This window comes from Cyprinus carpio, chromosome B15, assembly GCF_018340385.1.
Source record: "Cyprinus carpio isolate SPL01 chromosome B15, ASM1834038v1, whole genome shotgun sequence".
NCBI lineage: Eukaryota > Metazoa > Chordata > Actinopteri > Cypriniformes > Cyprinidae > Cyprinus > Cyprinus carpio.
Window position 1 is genome coordinate 23,098,566 of NC_056611.1, and position 17,500 is coordinate 23,116,065.

At 35.4% G+C, this 17,500-nt stretch overlaps 1 protein-coding gene across 4 annotated transcripts in view; it reads right to left on the reverse strand.

Annotated features, from left to right (window-relative positions):
- The window catches only part of col4a4 (collagen, type IV, alpha 4), a 68,172-nt gene that overhangs the window by 13,450 nt on the left and 37,222 nt on the right, over nt 1-17,500 (reverse strand). For 2 of the 4 annotated variants that reach the window (XM_042739895.1, XM_042739894.1), the window contains exons 9-41: nt 17,276-17,311; nt 17,082-17,144; nt 16,794-16,829; nt 16,508-16,549; nt 16,347-16,427; nt 16,204-16,248; nt 16,002-16,064; nt 15,604-15,648; nt 15,434-15,487; nt 15,255-15,315; nt 12,756-12,860; nt 12,552-12,644; nt 10,630-10,692; nt 10,111-10,116; nt 9,860-9,949; nt 6,880-7,040; nt 6,711-6,783; nt 6,308-6,414; nt 5,538-5,721; nt 5,292-5,360; nt 4,502-4,609; nt 4,077-4,295; nt 3,766-3,927; nt 3,525-3,692; nt 2,662-2,805; nt 2,439-2,546; nt 2,173-2,354; nt 1,946-2,009; nt 1,164-1,238; nt 940-1,047; nt 741-848; nt 563-634; nt 339-467 (exon numbers count right to left, since the gene is read on the reverse strand). In XM_042739895.1, coding sequence (XP_042595829.1) covers nt 339-467; nt 563-634; nt 741-848; nt 940-1,047; nt 1,164-1,238; nt 1,946-2,009; nt 2,173-2,354; nt 2,439-2,546; nt 2,662-2,805; nt 3,525-3,692; nt 3,766-3,927; nt 4,077-4,295; nt 4,502-4,609; nt 5,292-5,360; nt 5,538-5,721; nt 6,308-6,414; nt 6,711-6,783; nt 6,880-7,040; nt 9,860-9,949; nt 10,111-10,116; nt 10,630-10,692; nt 12,552-12,644; nt 12,756-12,860; nt 15,255-15,315; nt 15,434-15,487; nt 15,604-15,648; nt 16,002-16,064; nt 16,204-16,248; nt 16,347-16,427; nt 16,508-16,549; nt 16,794-16,829; nt 17,082-17,144; nt 17,276-17,311 — 3,124 coding nt within the window. Of the gene's footprint in view, nt 1-338; nt 468-562; nt 635-740; nt 849-939; nt 1,048-1,163; nt 1,239-1,945; nt 2,010-2,172; nt 2,355-2,438; nt 2,547-2,661; nt 2,806-3,524; nt 3,693-3,765; nt 3,928-4,076; nt 4,296-4,501; nt 4,610-5,291; nt 5,361-5,537; nt 5,722-6,307; nt 6,415-6,710; nt 6,784-6,879; nt 7,041-9,859; nt 9,950-10,110; nt 10,117-10,629; nt 10,693-12,551; nt 12,645-12,755; nt 12,861-15,254; nt 15,316-15,433; nt 15,488-15,603; nt 15,649-16,001; nt 16,065-16,203; nt 16,249-16,346; nt 16,428-16,507; nt 16,550-16,793; nt 16,830-17,081; nt 17,188-17,275; nt 17,312-17,500 lie in introns of all 4 variants that reach the window. The other 2 variants (XM_042739897.1, XM_042739896.1) reach the window with 2 other exon arrangements.

Consider the following 17,500-nt stretch of genomic DNA (forward strand, 5'->3'; position numbering starts at 1 on the left):
CATTATTCCAGTCTTCAATGTCACATGCTGATTAGCTGCTCAAGAAATATTTCATAACATTATTACACGATTATTAAACAATATTATCAATGTTGAAAAGAGATTGTGTGGGTTTTTTTTTTTTTTTTTTTTACTTTTTAAAATTTTAGGTAAATGTCTTTAGTGTCACTAGACACTTAATTTAATGTATCCTTGCTGAAAAAAGGAAACTTCTTAAAAAATATCACTGTTGAACCACATTTTTATAAAAACCTTAAGGGAAGCCTCCTGTTCAAATATTCAGCAACTGTCTCTATGAGAGGTTATGAATAGGTTGAATAGAATTATGAGTTATGTACCTTGGCTCCCACACTGTCCTTTTGGACCTCGAACACCTGTTTTTGATGGACATTGCGACCCTGGGTCTCCTGGAGTGCCCTTGTCTCCAAATGGTCCTATATTGCCTCTACCACCGCTTAAATCCTCTCCTGAAGAACAACAAAAGAGAGAGGGAATGACAGGGATGTTTTCAATCTGGCAATATCAAAAACTACTGACAGCACAAACAACCTCGATATCTCACCTCGATATCCCATTTCACCCTTGTCCCCCTTCAGGCCGTCAAGTCCATGGAGCCCTGGGGGCCCCGGAGGTCCTGAAAGTGAAAAAAAAAAAAAAGAAAATAGTTTAAAACATATACATGATTGTCCTAGTTTTAAAATAAGTGGCAGTTTGTTTGTACACAGCATAAGTAGTCTAACCTCTAAGGCCACCGCATCCTGGGTTTCCTTTAGGGCCTGGTTTACCTGGTGGCCCCACAGGACCTTCTGGACCATGTCTTCCATATGGACCTGGTGGCCCAACCACTCCTGAATAGCAGAAGGTGCATTAATATGGACTTAAGAAGATTTACAGTCACAGATGTGTGTATCTGCTAATTCAGAGCCTGATCTATTTTACCTGGAGGTCCAGTCAGGCCATTGTTCCCAGGTGGTCCAGGTGGACCAGAACTTCCCCTAGGCCCTTGTGGGCCAGGGTCACCACAGTCTCCTTTGCCACCAGGGGGAGCTATTTGGGAGAAAGAGAATGTTTAACAGCTCTATCATTTTTTCCAATGCATTTCTGTACTATAGAAATACATATTACAGTACAAGAACGAAAGAGGGCAGTAGGGTGAACGTTACCTGACACGCCTCTTTCTCCACATGGACCTCTCTCTCCTGTTGGTCCAGGCCCACCAACAGATTCACCTTTGTCACCTATACAAGAAAGTACAAGAAGGTTTTGCAATTAATATAATTTCAAAGGAGAGTTAAATGTGCAGATTGAATATAACACGATTGTGTATTCGTTGTATGGGTCATAGGTTTGAAAATGTAAACGACACGTACACCTTTCAAAGGTTTGGAGTCAGAATTACTTGTTGTTGTTTTTTTTTTTAAAGAAACTGGTACTTTTATTTAACAAGGATGCATCAAATTAATCAAAAGTGACAGTTACCGCTTATTGATTATAAGTTTATATTTCAAATAAAGATTATATTTCAAATTAATTTTATTCTATTAAACTTTCTATTCATCAAAGAATCCTGAACGTTTTTCACAGTTTCTCAACTGTTTTCAATATTAATCAATGTTTTCATCTTAATTAATAAGAAATGTTTCCTGAGCATATTAGAATGATTTTTGAAGGATCATGTGACACTAAAGACTGGAGTAATAATGCTGAAAATTCAGCTTTGCCATCAAAGAAATAAATGACATTTTAAAATATATTAGAAAACATTAATCTGAATAATATTTAACAATATTAGCTTTTTTCTTGTATTTTTGATCAAATAAATGCTGCTTTGGTGACCATAAAAGACTTCTTTCAAAAACAATAATAATAAAAAAACTTACTAATCCCAAAATTTTTAAGGGTTGTGTTGGTTTGAGTATGCAAAGTTTCAAGCATTGTATTTTACCTTTAGGACCATCAAACCCAGGGAAGCCAGGGATTCCTGGCGGACCAGACATTCCAGGATCACCCTACAAAGAAACAAGCATTAATGCCTATGATTTACATATAATCACAGTTCATTTTTCATTAGTCATCTATATCTGTCAGGACAATTAAACCAACAACAAAATTAAAATAATTTGGCAAGAATTAAATAATAAGATTCATATTCAAAAAAGAACTTCCACTCACTGGATCACCATTATCCCCTGGGAATCCTACAATTCCCTTTGGCCCACATTGCCCAGGTGCACCAGGCGGGCCGCACAACCCAGGAAGGCCTGGCGGTCCACGCTGGCCACTTTCAAACCCTGGAGGTCCATTACGTCCGGGATACCCTGGTTGTCCAGGCTGCCCTGGGTCACCCTTATTACCTGCAAGTAAACCACATGATGCAGTGAAGTTTTTTTTAAAGGTTAAAAACCAATACAGGATTTGAGTATTTGTTACAGATTTACCCCTTTCTCCACAGACCCCATTCTCCCCATTAAGTCCAGGTGGCCCTAGCTGGCCTTTCAATGGCACTGAAATCATGTCTCCCGGAGGTCCTGGAGGCCCAATGCATCCTGTAAAAAACAGAAAACATATAAGAACATGTGTATTTGATACACTTACTGCCATCAGTACATTAGACCTGACCTAAAGCATGACAATATGGTATATCACAGTGTTTTAAAATACCTTTTTGGCCCTTGTTTCCGTTTACCCCTGGGAAACCTGGATATCCATTGAGACCCTTAAAGCCTTTCGGTCCAGGAGCTCCCAAAGGGCCAGGTTTCCCTATGTTGCCAGGACAGCCATCTTGACCAGGAAATCCAGGCAAACCTAAGTTGCAATACCATATGACAACTGAGAATCTGACAGCCTTTTTGTATTTATCTCTAAATAACAATATAACATATATTTAAATGGAAATTTGATTTAACACACTTCAAAAAATAAATACATTTCAGTGTTGAAGCTAATGACTACATTCATTCAGTATTTCTTTTTTTTTTTAAATCAACTATTAATATTAAAACCATAATAATGGCATTTCATGTAAATATTATTTTTATTAATAATAATTTATTAGTATTAACAAATTAATACTTTTGTTCAGCAAGAACGCGTCAACTTTCTATTCATAAAAAATCCCCTCTCCCAGCCCCATATACAGCAACAGTTTTCAACTTTGATAATAATAAGAAATATTTCTTGACCTAAAAAATCTGTATATTAGAATGATTTCTGAAAGATCATGGGACACTGAAGACTGTAGTCATGGCTGCTAAAAAATTAGCATTGCTTTACAGGAATAAATAAGTTATTAAGTAAATAAAAATTAAAAAAAAGTTTTTTTTTATTGTAATAATATTTCCAAATATTACTGTATTTTGTATTATATAAAAGTGACCTTGTTGACTTCTTTCAATACACTTGGTAGTGTATACACTGTAAAGCTACCATTAATGTTAACATTCATCTTAACTGTAAATATGTTCCAGGTAATCAAAATGTTGCAAACCACAGTTAGCGATTTGTTTAAATGTCACACTCTTTACCCTTTGGTCCAGGACCTCCAGGGTTTCCACAGTCCCCTTGGAGTCCTGAAGGTCCCTGAAGGCCTGTGCGTCCCTGAAAGCCTGGGGTACCAGGCTTACCACGTTGTCCTTTGACTCCAATGCCTGGAGATCCCACCCCCCCAGGTGGTCCTTTCTCTCCAGGGCAGCCTAACACAGAAAAGTGACATTATTATGAGAACAATCTCAACAAGCTTCTGTTCATACAGTGGTCTCTACTCACCTCTCCGTCCAGTGAAGCCTGGTGATCCTGGTTTACCAGGTGGACCAGCTTGTCCTTTGTCACACAGCTCTGGTCCCCTACCTGGGCAACCAGGTGCTCCTGGTGTACCACCCATTCCTTTTTCCCCTTTTCTACCGGGAAGTCCATGAACTCCAGATGCACCTGCAGAAAGTGTCAATTAATATTGATGGACTTTCTGGGATATTTTCAGATCCTAAAACCTTTATTTAATAACCATTAAATACTATTTTCTTTATATATTATTGCTGTTTGCCAGATATGATTCAAGTCTCAATGTCTCAATGTAGTACCTTGCAATCCAATTGGTCCAGGAGGTCCAGGTACACCTTTAGGGCCCTGACATCCCTGAACCCCACTGGGCCCCTTCGGTCCTGGGGCCCCTGGAATAGAGTTCCCAAAAGACCCTTTCAGACCCTGGGGTCCACGATTACCAGGTGTGCCAGGTGAGCCACCAATACTCATGCCATCTGGGCCAGTGTCACCTGGATCTCCTAAATATCCAACTGGGCCTGCAGATGAGATTGCAGGGATATTAGATTTTTGCAACACTTTCCAACTTGACGTGCTCTAGTCAAGTTGATCATGTGGATATCGAATAATTGATAAATGCATGTTGAATAGAATCAAATAGGGCTTATTCAAAGATTTAGAAACATTCATAAAGTTGACCAGAAATGTATTTAAATACACAAAAACCTTAAATTATATTCTCTACCTTGAGATCCTGCTAACCCACTATCGCCAGGGTCTCCACACTCTCCCTTGGGACCATCTGGTCCAGTTTGTCCTTTGCATCCTGGATTTCCAAGCTTACCTATCTCACCTGAAAGAAAACATGAAGGTTTTGGTCATACAGTACACTGTATCTGATAAAAGTCATCAGTACTGCCATATTTCTACTTTAAGAATCGGGTCCCTTTCAAATCATATATTTGCAGTTTAAGAGAAACGCTTTTTAAAGAATTTTAAGAGTCCAAAACAGGCTTCATTAGTTCAATACACATTTTGCAACAAAACATAAACTAAGTCCGACATTTTTCCACAGATTTTGCAACCACTAGATGTCCACCACATTGTTTTCAATTAATTTTAAAAACATAAAAAAAAATCTAAAATTGAATCTATTGGTTGTACTCAGTTATAACCACAAAAGTGCACTAATCAAAAATATTCTTACCATTTAGAGAATGATTGTATATAAGAAAGTCAGATCTAGAATTAAAATTGGCACCCAATGATGAGCGAAAGAATGTAACAATATAATCTAATTTATAATATTATTAACATATATAACAAAGACTTATTACGCTTTTATTTTTTACACTTTACACTTTAAAGGTAAAATACTCTTATTCAATTTAACATTAAATACTCTTTTACAATAATCAGTTCCTTTTATTCCTCTACAATACTTTTATTCCTTCAGTTGTATCATTTATTTTTTCAACCAAACTGAGAGAATCCTCTCACTCTTTCATTTAGAAATTACTTCAGTATATATTTACCTTTACGTCCAGGCATTCCTTTAGAACCAGGGACTCCACGTATGCCAGGTGCACAGGGCGGGGTATCACCTACCCAAAAAAAAAAAAAAAAAAAAAAAAAAATCAGGAAATTCTCACTGACCTCAAACATTTGACATCGTTAACAGATTTCAACTTCCTCCATTCTGACATTTGTTTTCAACAAATTGTATTTATAGTGGATAGCAATAAAAAAAACTTACTAAGCCTACTGAACGCCTTACGTACCTTGAACGCCTTTAGAACCAGGGGGTCCCGTCTGGCCTTGAGGTCCTGGTTCCCCTGGTTCCCCCCGTCGCCCAACTGACCCCATCATATTTGGGCCAGGAGGACCAGGTGGACCTCTGCGGCCTTTTACACCAACAGGTCCTGGACTCCCCCTGTCACCTGGTGGACCAACAACACTATCTACCAAAAAAGTAAAAAAAACTTAAAAAAAAATAAAAAAAAAAAAAAAATGATTGTAAATTAATACACAAATAAATCATTCTATTTATATATATATATATATATATATATATATATATATATATATATATATATATATATATAATATATATATATATATATAGAGCAAGTCCTCAACAGTAATTTTACTTTAATGGCAATGTGCAGGTCCTTTTCTAGGCTATTAAAGTAAAAGAACTAAAAATGAATATAGGAGCCTGATTAAAATTGCTCATTTTAGATGAAAATTTCAGATGGCACTTAGAGGCTTTTGCATATGAACTCTTCAAATAAATAAATAAATAAATAAATAAATAAATAAATATAATATATAATATTGTGAAATAATATTACAATTTAAAATAACAGTTTTCTACTTTAATATATTTTTAAAATGCAATTTATCCCTGTGATGCTAATGTAAACACTACTCAAGTCTTTGGTTTTACATGATATTCAGAAATCATTGAATGCATGGTAGAATGTACAGTACTACTTCACAACTATATATGACTTTTTAATTTCATTTTATAATTGTTTACATGTCTTACCATAGATCCAGGATCTCCAGGGGCCCCCATCTTCCCATCAGCTCCTTTTCTCCCATTATACCCTGGTTTTCCAAATGGACCAACAGATCCAACGTCACCTTTCTCCCCTTTAACATAATGCAAAAAGTTGTGATAACTGCATGTCAGTTGTATGTAAAATAAAGATGACAGATTTGATAGATAATTTAAGAAAAATCTGAAGAAACATAAAACTTTAAATCACAATTCTGGCATAATTCTCAAGGATTAAAAAAACAGCATTATAGTTTCATTATCAGGCATTTAACAGTTCATGCTGAATTATAATATAGAACCTATCCTTAGATGTTAGACCATTTTGGGTGAGTCTTAAAATCTGGATATAAAAAAAAAAAAAAATCCTTTAACTGCGAATATGCTTCACCCTTTGTGCAGATCATCCTAACTTCTCCTTTCTCTCCTTTAAGCCCTCTGACACCTGTGAAGCCTCTGGGACCCTGAGAAACAACAAGACACACACACACACACACAAAAAAGATTAATTACACACAAGCAGAATATAAACATACTGAATTTCAACCAGGTTTACGTACAGTTACACCTCTCCCACCCATATCTCCAATGGGTCCGACATCACCAGGAGGACCCTGGAACCCTTTTTGCCCTGGATAACCAGGGACACCCTGAAGGCCTGGGAGGCCAGGATCGCCAGGTATATCACCAAGGGGTTCACATGCACATCTCCCATCAGGACCTGAAAGGAAACACAATGTGCTCATACCTGGGTTGAAAAGATGCACCCTTTGCCGCCTCCTAATGGAAACTGATACACACTACACATAACTTTACAGTTGGTACAAAAGAAACAAAAATAATCAGCACCACGGACAGCACCAGAAAAAATGAACAAAAAAAGTATTTGGAATATTAAGCTACATCACAAAATTTAAGGTTAATATTATATAACAAAATATCAAAAAAGCACAATTTTTAACCAAAATATTTACAGTAATGTTCGACAACAAAATATGTACTGTTCAAAAAATGTTCTTTCTGGTTTAACTGACTTAAAGGTTTTAGGTAAACATTTTTTAATGTTCAATTCTCTCAAAAAAGAAACTTGTAATCTTGAGCGCAAATGGAGAAAAATTTACTTGGAAGTTTTAAGAGTTGCATGGAGCAATAGACAGGCTCTAAAAGCTGCCAGGGCTGAGCATATCCGCAAACTCATAGAAAATAACCAAAACAATCCAAGGTTTTTATTTAGCACAGTGGCTAGATTAACAAATAACCAGATGCCTCCCGATCTAAATATTCCCTCACAGTTTATTAGTAATGCATTTATGAATTTCTTCACTAATAAAATAGATACCATTAGAAATACAATAACAAATTTAGATTCTACAGCGTCTAGTACTTCAGCTTCATTCATCACACCCAAAGAAAAACTGCAGTGCTTTACAAATACAGGACAGGATGAGCTAAATAAACTTATCACTGCATCTAAACCAACAACATGCCTATAAGATCCTGTAACCACTAAATTACTGCAAGAGTTGTTACCTGTAGCAGAAGAACCGCTTCTCAATATTATTAACTCATCGTTACCTTTAGGTCACGTCCCAAAACCATTCAAGCTTGCAGTTATTAAACCTCTTATTAAGAAACCACAACTAGATCCTAATGAACTGGCAAATTAAAGACCCATTTCAAATCTTCCGTTTATGTCTAAAATTTTTGAAAAATTGTGTCTGCTCAATTGTGCGCCTTCTTGCAAAAAAATTACCTCTATGAAGAATTGTCAGGTTTCAGGCTCCATCATAGCACAGAAACTGCACTTGTTAAAATTACAAATTACTTGCTTCTTGCGTCAGACCAAGGCTGTATCTCATTGCTAATTTTACTTGATCTTATTGCTGCATTCGACACTATGGATCATGACATACTCATAGATCGATTACAAAACTATACAGGTATTCAAGAGCAGGTTTTAAGATGGTTTAGATCCTAACTGTCTGATCGCTACCACTTTGTTTATTTAAATGGGGAGTCATCTCAATTATCACCAGTAAAATATGGAGTGCCACAAGGATCTGTCCTAGGTCCTCTGCCATTTTCAATATACGTTACCCCTTGATAATATTATTAAAAAAATACGGAATTAGTTTCCATCTTCTATATATCTCAACAAGACCAGATGAAACTTCTAAGCTAACAGAGGGTATTAAAAATGTAAAAAATTGGATGACCAATAATTTTCTCCTATTAAATTCGGATAAGAAAGAGATTATTGGACCAAAAAGCAGTACACAGAATATCTTGGATTACAATTTGCAACTAGACGGATGTACTGTTACTTCCTTTACAGTCAGAAATCTGGGTGTAATGTTAGAGAGCAACTTGTCTTTTGAAAATCATATTTCCCATGTTACAAAAACAGCATTCTTCTATCTTAGAAACATTGCCAAGCTACGAAACATGTTCCCTGTTTCTGATGCAGAAAAGCTAGTTCATGCATTCATGACCTCTAGACTGGACAGTTGTAATGCACTGCTAGGTAGTTGTTCTGCATCCTCAATAAGCAAGCTACAGGTAGTCCAAAATGCAGTGGCTAGAGTCCTTACCAGGTCAAGAAAATATGATTATATTACCCCAATTTTACAGTCTCTGCACTGACTACCTATTAAGTTCCGTATCAGTTACAAAATATTATTACTTACCTACAAGGCCCTTAATGTTTTAGCTCCTGTGTACCTAACTAGTCTTCTACCACGCTACAATCCATCATGCTTCCCAAGGTCGCAAAACTCTTGTCTTTTGGTAATACCTCGGATAGCAAAGTCCACTAAAGGAGGTACTGTAGAGCTCCCAAATTCTGACACAGCCTTCCTGATAACGTTCAGGGTTCAGACACATTCGCTCTGTTTAAATCTAGATTAAAGACACATCTCTTTGGCATAGCATTCAAATAATGCATCTCATAATCTTGTACTGCAGTTATATCAAATGCACATTATTATTCCTTAGCTTAGTTTGAACAAATAATTTTTGCTTGGTTGGAACAACAGCTATGCTAATCTGCCACAGGATACTAGGAATTACACAAGCTTCAGTCTGGATCCAGCCCTTACAAAGACCTGAGATGACCAAACACCTGAGAAGAGATGATGCAAACCCCTCAGAGGACGCCAACCCTGAAACAACGTAAACTACCAAATTTTGCTACAAGTTTGATTGCAACATATAATCATTGCTGTTAATAGTGTTCATGGTTTGATTACGTCATTAACTAAATTTTACTGTACATTTCTTCCATATGTACATCAATTTGACAGTCACCACTGACAAGCTACTACTAAATATACTGTAGAAATTTAATTTTCTGTAAAGCTGCTTTGCAATGATTTGTATCATGAAAAGCACTATACAAATAAACTTGAATTGAAAAAAAAATACTGCATCGTTTGCAGACACCACTTGGTTTGATGTTTTGAATCTAATAGAATGACATTCACACATGTATATAAATCTTTATATAAATATAAGATTATATATCAATGTATGAAAACTCACCTTTTCTCCCCTGAACACCTTTTAATCCAGGAGGCCCTCTATTTCCAACCTGTCCAGATTCTCCACGCTCACCAGGCAGGCAGTAGTAACCTGTATCACAGACAATTACTCTCATCACAGTGTATTAGCTGTATTTCTTTAGAATGATAGCTCTTAAAGTTGCATGCCTTATGTATCTAAGTATTATGTTACATGTATAAAGGTGTTGAATAAATGTATGTAGCATGTGCCTGTCAAAACATTGTGCTCACCGCAAACTGTTCACTCGAAACAGATGATGAGACAAATGTTGACACCGTAACAGGATGGACGTACACACAAAGACAACATGCAAGCAGGCAAACAAAGAAGGATGACATGCTTGAAGAACATACAATAACTTCAGTGATGATGCACACACGACATTATCAATAATGTCAACAAAATGAGACATAGGTTAGTGTGTCTAAACTAAACATGCAAAATGTTTTATTAATATTAATAACGAATGAAATGAAAAGACATAAAATGACAAAAGACATCTCAATGACAAAAGGCAATTATGAAAAGTAAACAAAAGAATTATTGGAACTAAGTAAAAACTTACATGCTCTCAAATGTCTAATTATACAGACTAATGGTTTTCATTTCTTGCCTCTCTCTAACATGCATTTTATACAAATATATACAGATACTTTGATGTGAATCAATCACATCAATTTGTCAGGACTGGTTAAGACAGACAATAGGAAATGTAACAATCTGAGGGGGAAAAATCCACATCCACTCACCAGGATTACCAGGAATTCCTTTTTGTCCTTTGGGTCCAGGAGGGCCACGTTTTCCAGGTTCCCCTAGATGAAGATAGATTATGTTACTAAATAATATTACAAAACCATAAAGAATCTATTCTCTCTCGTTTTTGACATTTAAATTGAAAGCGTGAGAAAACCGTACACTACAGTACACATTTTTAGGGTCAGACTCAGAAAGGTTTTAATTATTTTTTTTTTTAAAGAAAGGACATATGAAGTTGATTAAAGTCAACAAAAAAAAATTCTTTTAAAAAAATAAATCCCTCTAAACAAACTATCCATCAAACAAACAAAAAAAAAAAAAAATCTATAACAAACTGGTTTCTTGAGCAGCAAATCAGCATAAAATACCAACTATATATATATATATATATATAAACCATACTCAACATAAAATATAAAGACTAGACATTTCAAAGGTAATAGATGTCTTTCAAATAACTTTTTAATGTTATTTGTTTGCCTCTCTGTGCCCACATACTGTATTTTGATGCAGCCAAATTCTCAATAAAACTGTTTTCATTGTTATATTTTACTGTTTCTGTTGTCAGTAAACCAAATTAATATAAAATAGTAACTGAAAAGCAACCCATTAAGACTACACCAGCTCTCCCTTCCAAGATGTTGATCTGCACAAAAGTCCTGATTTATAATCGAGCTGTCATCTGATGAAATCAAATACACATAAGATAAAGACAATAGATATGCTGTAATTTCGGCTATACTTGCATGTAAAATTAGAGAAGCAACATAATATCTGATTTAACTAAAATAGCTGCTACTTTCAGCTGCTTGCTGAACAGAGCAGATGCAAAACCTCGAGCTTGCGCAGCAGTACCAGTGAGTCTCAGAAACTAAATAAGGTTTGTCCAAATTATGTATTGTTGGAAATGTTATGTGCTTTTTTTAAAAAAAAAAAAAAAAGTCTCTGAATCTAATTTCAGCAAGACAAATTCGCCAAGTAAGTTGGCAACACTGTCAGCATCTGCATTTCTCCAACTACGGGCTAGGCAATGGGTCAAACAGAAAATACGCGCTGTGTTAATCCTGCATTAATAAAATTAGTTCCATTAAAAGCCATTAAAATAAGTTTTAGTTAACACGTTAATTTTGACAGCCCTAATATATATATATACAAATCCAAAATAAAAGTTTTTGTTCACATAATATATGTGTGTACTGTGTATATTTATTATGTATATACAAACACACACACATACAATATATATTTTGAAAATATTTACATGTATATATTTATATTCATATCATTTATATTATATAAAAATATATTTAATATATAAACATAAAAGTTTTTGTAAATATATACATGCATGTATGTGTATGTATATGTACATAATAAATATACACAGTACACACACATATATATTATGTAAACAAAAAAAATTATTTTGGATGCGATTAATCGTGATTAATCATTTGACAGCACACACACACACACACACACACACACACACACATACATATACATATACATATACATATATATATACACACACATACATACATACACACATTTCCCCACTTCAGGTATTGAAGATTTTTTATTATTTTCCAGTCTACGCAGTACTTATTGTGTTTTGGAGAAAACAGCAGATCTCTGAATAAGATTATGAATAAATACACTACTTACAAATTTTGAATCCCTCAAATCCCACTAATGACTACAAATATAAACGTACATCATTTGCTTTAAGCAAAAACCGGTGTAGAAATTGCACCTTCAGTTCAAAATGAGAAAAAAATCCAGCTTTCTACGATTGCCCCTAACAATTAAGTCACACAAATAATACAATAACTCTTTCAAGTCATTATAATGTGTAGGAAAATGCATATTAAAAATATTTTTGTAAGCAAACATAAAAAATCTGAAACATTACCATAGTTTAAGTATGCCCCGTATATTTTTCCTGGGTCACCTTTTTCTCCTTTAGGTCCATTTAAACCCTGTAAACCAGATTCACCCACTGGACCTAAAAGCAGAGCAGAGTTAGAAAGAGAAAAAAGAAAAAAAAGAAAAATACACACCAAGACATCTAAGTATATAAATACAATACAAAAATTACATTTAAGATATTTCAGACCTTTTATAGATGCTCCTGGATAACCAGGGACTCCAGGTATACCCGTCGGCCCTCTATCACCAGGAGGTCCAGCTGCACCAGGAAGCCCGCGGTCTCCAGGTACTCCTAGAGCACACATGAAAAAATCATAAGCCAGGCCTATAAGATTGTTAAATGTGGATTGTAAGCTACTATCCAAGCTGTTAGCAAGAAGACTTGAATCTCTCCTCCCTCACCTAATAAACCCAGACCAGACAGGTTTTATTCAACAAAGGTTGTCATATTCCAATGTCAGGAGACTGTTAAACATAATACAGTATTCACAAATATCCAAAACTCAAGTGGCTTGCCATTTCCTTAGACACAGAAAAGGTGTTTGACCGTGTGGATTGGGCTTGTATGTTTGAGGTGCTGGGCAAGTTTAATTTAGGTACAGACTTTATCAACTAGATTCAGACTTTATACTGTGTACCAACTGCTTGTGTTATTACCAACGGCTTTCACGCTCTTCCTTTTCCACTAGGGCGAGGTACAAGGCAAGATTGCTCTCTGTCCCCTCTCCTTTTTGCCTTAATTCTGGAACCCCTTGCAGAGACTATTAGAATTCACACTGATATCCAGGGGGTTGAGATTGGTCAGTCAGTTCATAAAATTGCATTATATGCTGACAATATACTTCTTTTTCTTACAAAGGCGGAAACTTCTATTCCCACAGTTCTCAAGACTATTGATTCTTTTAGTTTGATATCGGGTTACAAGATAAATTATGATAAATCTGAAGTTATGCCCCTAGGGGGAGATATCTCTACTAGGTCCTTGTTGAATTGTCCTTTTAAGTCAGGGGTCTCCAACCCTGTTCCTGGAGAGCTACTGTCCTGCAGATTTCAGCTCCAACCCCAATCAAACACGCCTGAAGCAGCTAATCAAGGTGTTCAGGGCTACTTGATAATTACAGACAGGTGTGTTGGAGCAGGGTTGGAACTGAAGTCTGCAGGATGGTAGCTCTCCAGGAGCAGGGTTGGAGATCCCATATTTTGGATGGGGAGAATTAATCTCATTAAAATGAACATCCTTCCTTGAATATTACATCCCATGCAAATATTACCACTCTGGTTTTCTTAAAAAGAATATTCAAAATTCATCTGGCAAGGGAAAAAGCCAGATGAATTATTGCTAAGACGCTACATTACCCCACAAATTCTGAATACGATGAATAGTAATTACTCTCCATTATGCAATAAATTCCAGAGTGAAATTGGAACTTTCATGCATTGTTTTTGAAATTGTCCAGTCATCACAAAGTTTTGGGAGGGGGTGGCACGGAAGATGGGGAATATTTTTAAAATAAACTTTACCAAAGACCCTGTTTTTTTTTTTTTTTTTTTTTTTACTTGGATTGCCAGCAAAAGACATTGCTTTAACCGCTAACCGGTTTCTACTCTGTGATAAACTCCTGTTACCCGCTAGAAAATGCATCCTTATTGACTGGATTCACTATAGACCCCCATCACTTTCCCTTTGGTATAGAGATCTTCAGAATATTGCCTATTGAGAGACTAACTGCAGTGGTTAGGGGAGACAGTGCCATGTTTGAAGAGATGTGGGGGCCTGTTATGGAACATCTTCCAACCAGTTTACAAGAGATTATATTTAAGGGAAGATTTGTAATTGAATAACCTTTTTCCTGAATAACTGGTTTACTTGTACTATATGAGATAGAATGGGCTGAGGGGCAAATAGCTAGGTCAATGTCAGACTGAGAATTTTATATATTTTATTTTCATTGTATTATCTATTGTTTTTTTTTGTTTTTTTTTTAGAATTATTATTATTGTTCTGTTTCTATTATTCTACCGTAATATGGTTTAACCCTTTGTATTATTGTTTTTGTCTGTTAATAAAAAAAATTATTAAAAAACATGAGCTTTTATAATACACAAATTTAAAAACTTTTAAAATTAAATATCATATTTATATATATATTATATTATACATTTGATATATAAAAATACAATGATGTATAAAAACTCTCCAAACAGATCCACCTCATCTGCATCATCAAATCAAATGCGCATTATTATTCTTTAGCTCGGGTTAAACTAATTAATTTTACTTGGCTGGAACAGCAGCTACGCTAATTATGTCTCTATTTGTTTCTCTGTTTCTGCTGGGATTTACATCCCGTGGTAACTAGGATTTCCACAAGCTCCAGTCTGGATCCAGAACACCTGAGAAGAGATGATGCCAACCCCTCAGAGGACCTCAGATGATGCTAACCCAGAGACAACATACAGAACTACCACATTTTGCTATAAGTTTGATTGCATAATTGCTGTTAATAGTGTTAATCATCTGTTTGTTTACGTCTTTTATTGATTTTTCTGAACATTTCTGCCATATGCACATGAACTGACAGTCACCACTGATAAGCTACTACTAAATATTGTAGAAACTTAATTTTCTGTAAAGTTGCTTTGCAATGATTTGTATCGATGTTTGATCTAATGTTAACTCCATTACCCATCATATTGTTGTAATGGTATTTTGGGTTTCCTTTAGGTCCGGGGTCTCCTGGGTAGCCCTGTTACACATTCACAGCAGCAGTGTCAGCAAACAGATGACAATATACTGCAAGTAGATGACTCTTACAAAATCATTGTTTTTTTTTATACAATGTCTAATCAGAATGTGTGCCTGACCTTTGGCCCTGGGTTGCCAAATAGACCAGGGAGACCATTTTCCCCTAGTGCCCCCTGTATATGTAAAAACATAACATCAGAAGTGACCAACAGTATAATTCAACAAACCTATCATTTTAAAATAAATAAATCCTTATTAATAGTAAATTATAAATGATTAAAATGTGTACCTTATATCCTGGAAAGCCATTTCTTCCTGGATATCCAGGCGGGCCCTAATGTTTTTAAAAATAAAACAACATGTATAACTGAAAAAGTAAAAGGATGAAGAGTTTCGGTTATTTAATTAGTTTTCTAACTTTTTTTAAAATGAACTCATACTTGAAAGTGAAAGGAATGAAAGGAATCCGATGCTTAATACTGATATTTTAATTGGTTATTCTGGAATGTTTTGATTGGTTGGTTTGGAAGTCTATGATTTTTTTGTTTTCGAGTGTAATGAGAGGTTCAATTTTTGTTATTAGATGGTTTGTAGTCTTATCTGTTGGTTTGAGGTGTTATGTTTGGCTGGATTGTGGTGTTGGTTTGTAGTGGATCAACTGATATGAAAACTAGTGAATAATCTTACTCTGAGACCAGGTAAACCAATTATGCCTTTCTCTCCTTTTTCTGCTGGATGCCCTTCAAAACCCTGAGAAACACAAAAATGAATGTAAAACCACATTAATGCGCTTCAGCTAACACAGGTCACATACTGTATCAGGGCTTGCTATGTTAGTTCAGAAGTTATTAGGACTAATAAATTCAAATAAATATGCAGCAATACTCACCCCTGGGCCAGGTGGTCCACAAATTCCTTTCTGTCCTTTCCTCCCCTACAAAAAAAGTGATAAATTTCCCCCATCATTTTCTCCTTCGAATCTGCCTGGGGTCCTCAACAGCTGAAAACTTGTTTCACATATGGACGCTTTACCTTTTCGCCTTTTAAACAGTCTTCTGGGTTGGGCTCCACATATTCAAAAGGACCTGGTTTACCCTGTTCCCCCTGTTCCCCCTGTAAGAGATTCAAGATGATGTTGTTAAACACAAATTCAAGGACGATATAAAGTCATTACTTCTACGTGTGTTATTTACCTCAACTCCTTTTGGTCCAGACAGTGATCTTCCTGGGTCTCCCTATGGACAACGAACCAAATATCATTCAAGAACATTTAAAATAATTAAAAACGGCTTCAAATTATGCACAGGCAACAGAAGAACAAGCAGAAGTGCATGTTAAACAAAAGATGCTAGAAGTCTAGGGCTGCTGCACTCAAACAAAGATTTTCAGGTTTTCAAATCTGAGCCAATTAACTGTAAACTTCAGATAAAGAAACTCAGTGAATTTTCAGTTTCATAGGCATGCACTTGCAAAACTCACGGGTAGGCCTCTTGGACCTGGTAATCCTTGTAAGCCCTATAATTAAAAAAAAAAAAAAAAATTAAAAATATAAAAATAATAAAAATATTTTTAAAAAGTATATTTTTGGTGAGCATAAGATACTCTTTTCAAAAACATTTTACTGATCTTTTGAATTTTGCAACAAAAAAAAACAACAAGAACAACTACAAAAAAACAGAATACATACATTATTATATTATTATACATATAATAATACTATGGATGAAGAAAAAATGGTGCTATTTGAAGAGTAAATGCTTTTCTCACCATATATCCATTAGGTCCCATTCGTCCTGGTGGACCTTGTGGGCCAAAGACCCCTTTTAGCCCCTTTGTGCACATGCAAACACAGACACACACAAACAAAACAAACCTAACTAATAAATAAAACTGCACTTAAGTAATACATTATAGCTTATATAAGGACTTTTGCATTAGGTGTTTTTGCACTTAGTACATACTTCTGGTCCAGGTATTCCAGGTAGTCCATCGACACCCTGTGAATGAGGATAACAGAATTGTTGAGTATAAAAAAGATGATTATAAAGTGTATCTAAAAAAAAAAACAATATAACTGCAAAAGTATTTCACAGTTTAAGAAATCAGCTTTTATATTTGCTTTTATACGACGCAACACTGCTCAACCTCCGGAGTGCATGCAGAATATAGTCAGTAGTAATAAAATA